Source organism: Pelodiscus sinensis, chromosome 1, assembly GCF_052426305.1.
Source record: "Pelodiscus sinensis isolate ZL-2025 chromosome 1, ASM5242630v1, whole genome shotgun sequence".
NCBI lineage: Eukaryota > Metazoa > Chordata > Testudines > Trionychidae > Pelodiscus > Pelodiscus sinensis.
In genome coordinates, this window is record NC_143052.1 from 354787350 (window position 1) to 354796466 (window position 9117).

General features: G+C 51.5%; 1 protein-coding gene across 1 annotated transcript; it reads right to left on the reverse strand.

Moving 5' to 3' along the window:
- Window positions 1-4712: 4712 nt before the first annotated feature.
- LOC102454080 (olfactory receptor 52R1-like) lies at window positions 4713-5717 on the reverse strand. The gene has a single exon (XM_025188613.3). The coding sequence runs from the start codon at window positions 5715-5717 to the stop codon at window positions 4713-4715; it is 1005 nt and encodes a 334-aa protein (XP_025044398.3).
- Between the last annotated feature and the right edge of the window lie 3400 nt (window positions 5718-9117).

Genomic DNA, 9117 nt, shown 5'->3' on the forward strand with positions numbered 1-9117 from the left:
CTGAAGGGCCAGGGTGAAGTTAACACTCCTGTTCCCCTGAGGGGCATGAAAGGCCTCTGCTTGGACATCTAGGGTGTGTCTAAACTACACCCCGCTGCCGACAGAGGGATGTAGATCAGGCACAGCGCTATTGCAAATGAAGCGGGGATTTAAATATCCACTCAGTTCCACTCAATGTGCAGTCTCAGTCAAAAAAGCCAACAGAATGTTAGGCTAGAGAACAAGGCAGAAATATCTTATTGTCTCTATATAAAACTAGGGTACCCCCCCATCTTGAACACTGCGTACAGATGTAGTCACCTCATCTCAAAAAAGATACATTGTCATTGGAAAATGTTCAGAAAAGGACAACAAAAATGATGAGGGGTTTGGAACGGGTCCCTGTTGTGCGGTTCGATTTATTTTAGATCCAAGGAAAACCAGGAAACTCCAGGGCTACTTAACCACTTTCTTATTCATTGCAAGCTTTACGCAATTAATACAGTTGTTTACGTTTTACAAGCCTTAAAAACAATGACTATACAATTTAAACCTTAAATACTATACATTCTAAAGCAATCAATCCAGTGCAACACAATGCAAAAGCAATGAATAGAAGATCTACTATAATACAATAATAAAGCCTAGTTCACTTACACTTCACCCCTATGCTACCTACAGTACCAGGCAGAAGGTTGTGGTTCCTTTTCTTCCCACGCAATGGAACGCCAGGCACTGGGTCGCCAGTGTGAAGGGCCTGTTTACTTCTAGTTATAACGAGCAGGACTTGTAGGTCAATCCTGCTCATTCTCTCCCATCGATTGTTCTTGCTAAGCCCAATTTATAGCAAAGCAAGACTTGGTTGCTCTAATAATATTTTCCAGTTGATTCCGTATTGTGTAGGATACGTAAAATGCCCAATGCCCCTATTTGGGTACAACCTGCTCAGAATATTGCTTAAAACTATAAGGCTACGTCTAGACTGGCCAGATTTTGCGCAAAAGCAATTGCTTTTGCGCAAAATCTTACCAGCTGTCTAAACTGGCCGTAAGTTCTTGCACTAGAACACTGACGATCTCATGTAAGATCATCAGTGTCCTTGCACAAGAACTGTGACGCTCCCGCTCAGGGTTCTTGCACAAGAGGCCAGTGTAGACAGCTCTTGCATAAGAAAACCCCGATGTGCAAAATGGCGATCGGGGCTTTCTTGCTCAAGAGAGCATCTAGACTGGCATCTATACAAAGGCACCTGCCAGTCTAGATGCTCTCTTGCGCAAATGCTTTTAATGGAAAAACGTTTCCGTTAAATCATATGCGCAAGGTCGCACCAGTCTAGACGCAGCCTAAGTGTAGTTGACAATTTCATGGCTACATCTGTAATTTTTGCTGATGAGAAACAGAAGTACCAGTACAAGGTTGCTTGTCCTGTGTTGTTGATGTGGCTTTGCGTACCAGGCTTAATCTGCATTCTTATGCAAAACATTCCTTCCTCGTAGCTTCCCTAACCCAAGTCTTGCCTGCATGCTTATGTGCACCAGACTTGAGTCAGGCCTGGGTTTGCTTTTAGGCACTGTGGAAAAGGCAAATATCACCATTTTTCCCCAAGGCAGGACAGTCCAGGGTCCCCAGGATCACATGAAGTTTAACTGTTGTTTTTTTTTAAATGGAGATTACCTATATCCTAGAACTGGAAGGGACCTTGAAAGGTCATCAAGTCCAGTCCCCTGCCTTCACAGCAGGACCAAATACCATCCCTGACAAATTTTTGCCCTAAATGGCCTCCACAAGGATTGAACTCACAACCCTGGGTTTAGCAGGCCAATGTGTTCCCGCCCTTTGTGGCATCTGGTCTGACCCAGTCTGGCCATTCTTACGTTCTTATGTGCTAACATGGAACGATGGTTACAGAGATGCCAGAAAGAGCGTGCCTGTTATTTCGAAGTATATTTCATGTAAAGAGAAGGAATTGCTATTTTGTGATACTTCTGGTATCCCGAAATAGTCCCGCTATTTCTAGACGTAGCCTTAGAGTCCTTGGGAATAATACTCACTGAAACCATCCACACCATGTGCAGCGGAATGTGTGGGCCCGATATGAAAGGGAGAAAGACTCAGACAGAAAATATCATCTTGCCTCTCTATGAATCCATGGTACACCCACACCGTCAATGCTGTGTAGATGTGGTCGCTCCATCTCAAAAAAAAATATTGGAATTGGAAAAGGTTCAGAAAAGGGCAACAGAAATGATGAGGAGAATGGAATGGCTGCCATATGAGGAGAGATTAATACAGCTGGGACTTTTCAGCTTGGAAAAGAGATGAAGAAGGAGGAATAGGGAAGAGGGTTATAACATTTGCGCCTGGGGTGGAAAAATAAATAATGATATTTAATCCTCAGCATAATGCAAGAACTAGGAGTTACCCAATAAATTATTACGCAGCACATTAAAACATACAAAAGGAAGCATTTTTTCCCCCCAGAACACATAGTCAACCTGTGGAACTCCTTGCCAGAGGATGTTGTGAAGGCCAGGACTATAACAGGGTTTAAAACAGAACTAGATAGATTCATGGAGGTTAGGTCCATCAATGGCTATTAACCAGGATGGTAGGAATGGTGTCTACACTGGCCGCTTGAATTTCCAGAAAAGCACTGACGATCTAATGTAAAATCATCAGTGCTTTTCTGGAAAAACTATGCTGCTTCCGTTCGGGCAAAAGTCTTTGTCCGGAAAACTGTTCCGGAAAAGGGCCAGTGTAGACAGCACAGTATTGTTTTCTGCAAAAAAGCCCCGATCGCGAAAATGACTGTCGGGGCTTTTTTGCGGAAAAGCGCGTCTAGATTGGCCACGGACGCTTTTCCGGAAAAAGTGCTTTTCCAGAAAAGCGTCCTACCAATCTAGACGCGCTTTTCCGGAAATACTTTTAACGGAAAACCTTTTCTGTTAAAAGCATTTCTGGAAAATCATGCCAGTGTAGACGTAGCCGAAGAGTGTTGACCAGCACCTAGTGACTAAGGGTATGTCTACACTACCCCGCTAGTTCGAACTAGCGGGGTAATGTATGCATACCGAACTTGCTAATGAAGCCCGGGATTTGAATTTCCCGGGCTTCATTAGCAAGTTCGGTATGCATACATTACCCCGCTAGTTCGAACTAGCGGGGTAGTGTAGACATACCCTAAGGGGTTAACTCGGGTAGCTAGCAAAGGTGGTAGCCAGGGGGCAGGGAGAAACAACCTAGATAGAGTTTTACAATTTGAATTGGATCTAGGATCCCTGCCTGCCTTCTTTGGGTGGGAGAGAGAAACCTGGAGTGGAGGAGACACAAAATGATTTCAACCCAGGCAGGATTGCCACGCCTCCGAGGCATTCTTTAGAAGAATGTTTCTTTATTTTGTGGTTTGGTTGGAACTGCTCTGTGTGAGTCTATGCCTCCCCTCGCCAATTACCATCTAAGCGTCGTTCCTAAAGATTTTCTCTGTGTTTTAATTTATTTTCCTTAATTGCTCTGTAACAGCTAGCAACCAAGTCTGCTTCAGCAAGTTTCTCTTTTGTTGTGTAATAAAAATCACTTTTTTTTAAGCTGGTGATTTGATTCTTGTATCCTGGCAGGTCTGTCTGTGGGTATCTGCAGTTCCGCTGACTGAGGGGTCAGCTACCAGGGTGTGTCTAGACTACAGGGTTTTGTCGCCAAAAGTGGACTTTTCTCGACAAAACTAAACCTGCGTCTACACTACCGCTGAGTTCAGTCGATACAACGTCGACAAAACTCAGCAGTTTTGTCGATGCTGGTAAACCTCATTTTATGAGGAATAACGCCTTCTGTCGACAGAGTTCTGTCGACAGAAGGCATTATTGCATCTAAACTGTCCTTTGCATCTACACTGCCATGTCGACAAAGCGGCTTGCTTTGTCGACAGAACTGAATGTGGTCTAGACGCTCTTTGTCAACAGAAGCTTTGTCAACAGTATGGGTGTGTCTAGACTACCTAGTTTTATTGACAAAAGTGGACTTTTGTCGACAAAACTATACCAGCGTCTACACTACCGCTGAGTTCTGTAGACATAACATCGACAGAACTCAGCAGTTTTGTCGACGCTGGTAAACCTCATTTTACGAGGCATAACACCTTCTGTCGACAGAACTCTGTCGACAGAAGGTGTTATTGCCTGTAACGTTGCATCCAGACTACGGAGTTCTGTCGACAAAGCAGCTTGCTTTGTCGACAGAACTCAATGAGTCTGGACGCTCTTTGTCGACGGAAGTTTTTTCGACAGTATCTGTCGACAAAACTTCTGTCGACAAAAGCCTGTCGTCTAGACGTACCCCCGGAGTCTGCCGCTGGTCTTTCTCTTTTCTTTTTTCAAACTCTTTTGGGGCAAAAGAGCTGGGGGCACCCTTGTGGGTGATTTCAAGTGTTCACCCTTGTTTTTTAGGGATAGAAAAGCACTTGATGGTGGCAGCGATTCCCCAAAATCTGTGTGTTGTGATTCTGGGGGAAGTTTTTGTAACCAATGCCTGAAGAGGAAGGTTTTGAAGCTTTCTTGCAGGCCCCCATCTCCTGCGATGGGAGGGCCAGAGTGGGGAACAGCCGCGCCATGACTGCTCTTACGTTCTCAGGTTTTTTACAATTGGGTAGTGACCTCGGTCCTGCCCGCGTGTCCTTGAGGCTCTGTGTGGAGTCACGGCGCTATTCGACGATTCTGTTATTGTTGATAGTCGTGGTACATCTAAAACCCACCAGGGCTGTGTGGCAGCTGTATAAATGTACCTGCAGCAACTGCTTTGTGGCGTGAAGGGTGCCTCACATGGAAGACCCTGCTCACCCGCGTGCGTATCTGCTTGGTTTTCACGCTGTACACGATGGGGTTGAGCATGGGCGGCAGGAGCAGGTAGAGGTTGGCCAGCAGGATGTGGACAGCTTGGGGGATGCTCTGGCCGAAGCGGTGCGCCAGGAAAGAGAAGAGCCCTGGGACGTAGAACAGGAGGATGACGCAGACGTGGGAAGTGCAGGTGCTGAGGGCCTTGATCCGGGCCTGGGCTGAGGGGAGGCGGAAAACAGCCCGGAGGATCATGACGTAGGAAAGCGCAATGGACATGCCGTCCATCCCCACCACCAGCATGGTCACGACCACCCCGTACGATGTATTGAGCGTGGTGTCTGCGCAGGCCAGCTTCAGCACGGCCATGTGCTCGCAGTAGGAGTGGGGGATGAGGCGGGCCTGGCAGAAGGGCAGCCTCCTGAGGAGCAAGGGGAAGGGGGCGATCACAACCAGGCCTCTGACCGAGACCAGCAGCGCCATCTTGGCCACCGTTGTGATTTTCAAGATGGCCGTGTAGCGGAGGGGGTGGCAGATGGCCACGTAGCGGTCAAACGCCATGGCAACCAGGATGCCTGTCTCCACCAACGAGGAGGAATGGATGAAGAACATCTGGGCGAGGCAGGCGTGGAACCCGATCTCCCTGGAGCCCAGCCAGAAGATGCCCAGCATGTTGGGCACGGTGGACGTGCAGAGGACCAGGTCGGTGACGGCCAGCATGGCCAGGAAGAGGTACATGGGCTCATGCAGGCTGGGGTCCGTCCTTATCACAAAGAGGACCACGCAGTTCCCCAGGAGGGCCACGATGTACATGAAGCACAGCGGGATGGCGACCCAGTGCTGCGTGGCCTCCAGGCCCGGGATGCCGACCAGCAGGAACGAGGCGGGCCGCAGGCTGCCGTTGACGGATGCCATGATGAGCTGTGGGACACATCCCACTGGGGCAGAACAGCTCCGGAGGCCTGTTAGCAATCAATACTGGGAGTGAGGGCTGGTGTGTCCAGAGAAGGGCTAGTTGTCAGACTAGCTGTGAGCTAGGCTCATTCTATGGCTGCTCTCCATGATGGTTCTTGGGGTACTTGTGGGTTATCTCCTCCCCCTGGCTTCTGGGTCACAGAGTCTAGCCTGTGCCTGTCTGGGTCACAGAATCTAGCCACTCCCATGCTGTCCTCTAGGCTCTATCCGAGTCACGCAAGCACCCCTGGCCTTTTGACTCCATCCCCTGTGATATCCAGCCCCGACACTGGCTGCTCACAGGCACCACTCTTTTCAGCCCTGGTTCCCAGGTTTTCCTTGCACTCTCCCTCCTGCCTTACACACGGCCCTTGGGAGCAGTGATAGTAACACAACAGCCAGTTCGGTGGTGGGGGAATAAAGGGTTCACTAGAAACACCGGCCTCTTTCCCAGCTAAGGAAGTGGGCTCCCTCCCTGCTCCCCCACAACCAGGACCCAGTTGTTCATGGGAACCTCTCTCTCTGCCAGAAGTCTCCCGAGGGGCAGTGTCCAGTGACGCACGATCTCGGTGTGAGCAGCTCCATCGCCCATCCCCAGGTCCGGAACCAGCCCCGCATGGCAACTCAAACAGCTGCCATGGCAGATGCAGACTGCAAATGCCCAGAGCTGGACTAGCATGAAGTTTTCCCCTGCTGGGGCCTTTCTAGGACCACAACGTGAAATGAGCAGGAGGTGAGGTCCATACGAGCAGGAGCCCCCATTGCAATAGTCCACCTGGCAGTCACTGTGCAGCCCTCGGTGGGCTGCAGACCAGTGCTGGTGGGAAAGGCTCAAGACCCTGAACAGCTTTTGCCGAGACTGGTCTTTCCAGCCCCGCATCCCTGGCACAGCCAGTGGCCATGTGCAGGCAGCGACTTACCCTTTCACATTCTCCGCGCGTTTTCTCCCAGGATGGAGCCGGCTTTCCCTCTCCAGCCGTGGCGCTTTGCAGATCACACAAGGCGTCAGTGAAGCAGTCAGGCCAGCTGGTGCTGGACACAGGGCAGGAGCTGCCGGAGCTGGATCTGGGACAGGAGGACAACAGGTTATGTTCTCCGTCTTGCCGACCCCAATATCCAGAAATCCAGAGTCATGGGACTGGCTTGAAAATCAGGAGATGAATGGGGGTGTCTTTGGATTTGTCTTCTGCTTTCTGAGCCTTGAGGGTGCACTGGGGTCCCTCTTGGCCACTTTCTCCACAGCCCGCGAGGGACGGAAACTTGCGTTGCCTTTCAAGACGCAGGTGGACACCAGCACGTGCCCCCTGCCTCCAGGAGTGGGGGCTTGAAGGAAACAAAATTTCTCATGACACCTATGACCAACTCAGAGGATCCTTATTCCACCTTGAATCCCACCGGGATCAAGGCAGAAACCAACTCCCAGCCCTGGCTGAAGCTCTTACACTGACCTCAGAGGCGTCAGGAGCTGGCCATCAAAGACTCCTTGCAGATTAAGGTAGGAAGAGACCTCAGGAGTCATCGAGTCCAGCCCCCTGACCAAAGCAGGATCAACCCCGACTCCATCATCCCAGCCAGGGCTTGGTCAAGCCGGGACTTAAACACCTCTAGGGATGGAGATTCCACCCCCTCCTTAAGGAACCCATCCCAGCGCTTCCTCACCCTCCTAGGGAAATCCTTTGTCCTAATCTCCAACCTTGACCTCCCCCACTGCAACTTGAGCCCATTGCTCCTTGTTCTGCATCTGCCACCCCTAAGAACAGCCTCTCTCCAGCCTCTTTGGACCCTCCCTTCAGGAAGTTGAAGGTTGCTCTCAAAACCCCCCTCACTCTTCGCTTCTGCAGACTAAAGAAGCCCAAATCCCTCAGCCTCTCCTCGTAGGCCATGTGCTCCAGCCCACTCATCGTTTTTCTTGCCCTCCACAGGACTCTCTCCAATGCGTCCACCTCCCCTCTGTAGTGGGGCCCCCAAATTAGACACAGTACTCCAGACGTGGCCTCACCAAAGCCGAATAAAGGGGAATAATCACTTCTCTGGATCTGCTGCCAATGTTCCTCCTAATGCCCCCCAATATGCCTTTTACCTTCTTGGTTACAAGGGCCCCCTGTTGATTCGTCTCCAGCTTCTCATCCATTGTAACCCCCGGGTCCTTTTCTGCAGAACTGCTGCTTAAACAGTCGGTCCCCAGCCAGTAACAATGCTTGGGATTCTTCTGTCCCAAGTGCAGGACTCTACACCTGTCCTTGTTGAACCTCATCAGATTTCTTTTGGCCCGATCCTCTAATCTGTCTAGGTCGCTCTGGACCCTCTCCCTGCCCTCCAACGTATCGACCTCTCCGCCTGGGTTAGTGTTGTTTTTAAACTTGCTGAGAGTTCAATCCATCAGAGATGGGACACGTTTTTAGGTGGCCCCCAGTGTGTTCCTAGGAAGGAAATTGCTTCCCTTAGGCCCCCATCTTGGCTGCACGTGCCGCCTGGCAGGGGAAAGGCACCCCTGCATGTTACACACGATCCCTACAAACATGCCCTAGGGTTATGCGACCGATGGGCAGGGAACGCAGCTTGTGACGCTGGTGAAAATCACTTGCCTGCATCTTTGTGCTCCCACCTCTGTTGTTTCCACCCTGTTCTCTCACCGTGTGCCACCCGCTCTCGTGCGGCCCAGCCCCGGCCCCTGGCCTGATCCCTGTCTGCGGCCACTAGACCTGTCATGCAGCAGGGAATCCCAGGTTAGCGATCCGCCCTCTCCCCGGCCCGAGGGAAGAACCCGCCGCGAAATAGAGGCCTGGGGGCTGGCGGTTTGGCGGAAACATGTCGGACCCCGAATGTGCAGACAGTTGTGTCAGCGGCGTCTGGCCTCTCGGTCCTGCTGGGGAGAGGGGAGAGGGCACTACGCTCCTTACGCCCCCGCCCGGCCCGACTGGCCCGTCCAGCAGGCTCTGCGGGAAATGCGCTGGGTCTGCACCCTGGCCCGCCTGCCCTTCCCCCACAGAGCCACGGGGCCCCCCCAGGCCTGGGTGTCACTGGGTGTGTGTGTGGGGGGGGGGGTGAATCACTCAGAACCAGCCACTGCCAGAGGCAGGATGCGCCCTGGGGCCGTGCCCGAGTCAGGCTCCGAGGGGCAGGAGGGGCTGGTGGGATTGGGATCATCCGGGGGCGCCGCTCCCGCCCGCCCTGGGAATGTGAGCAACGCAGAGCTCTGTAGTGCCCGGTACACACACACACACACATAGACACACACAAATACACACTCTCTCTCACACACACAAACACACACTCTCTGACACACACGCAAACACACTCACACACACAAACACTCTCTCTCTCACACACACACGCTCAGACTCACACACACACACACACA

What these genes read in the sequence shown, in the direction of transcription:
- LOC102454080 (XM_025188613.3), bottom strand. Translation starts at nt 5,717, where the DNA reads ATGGCATCCGTCAACGGCAGCCTGCGGCCCGCCTCGTTCCTGCTGGTC.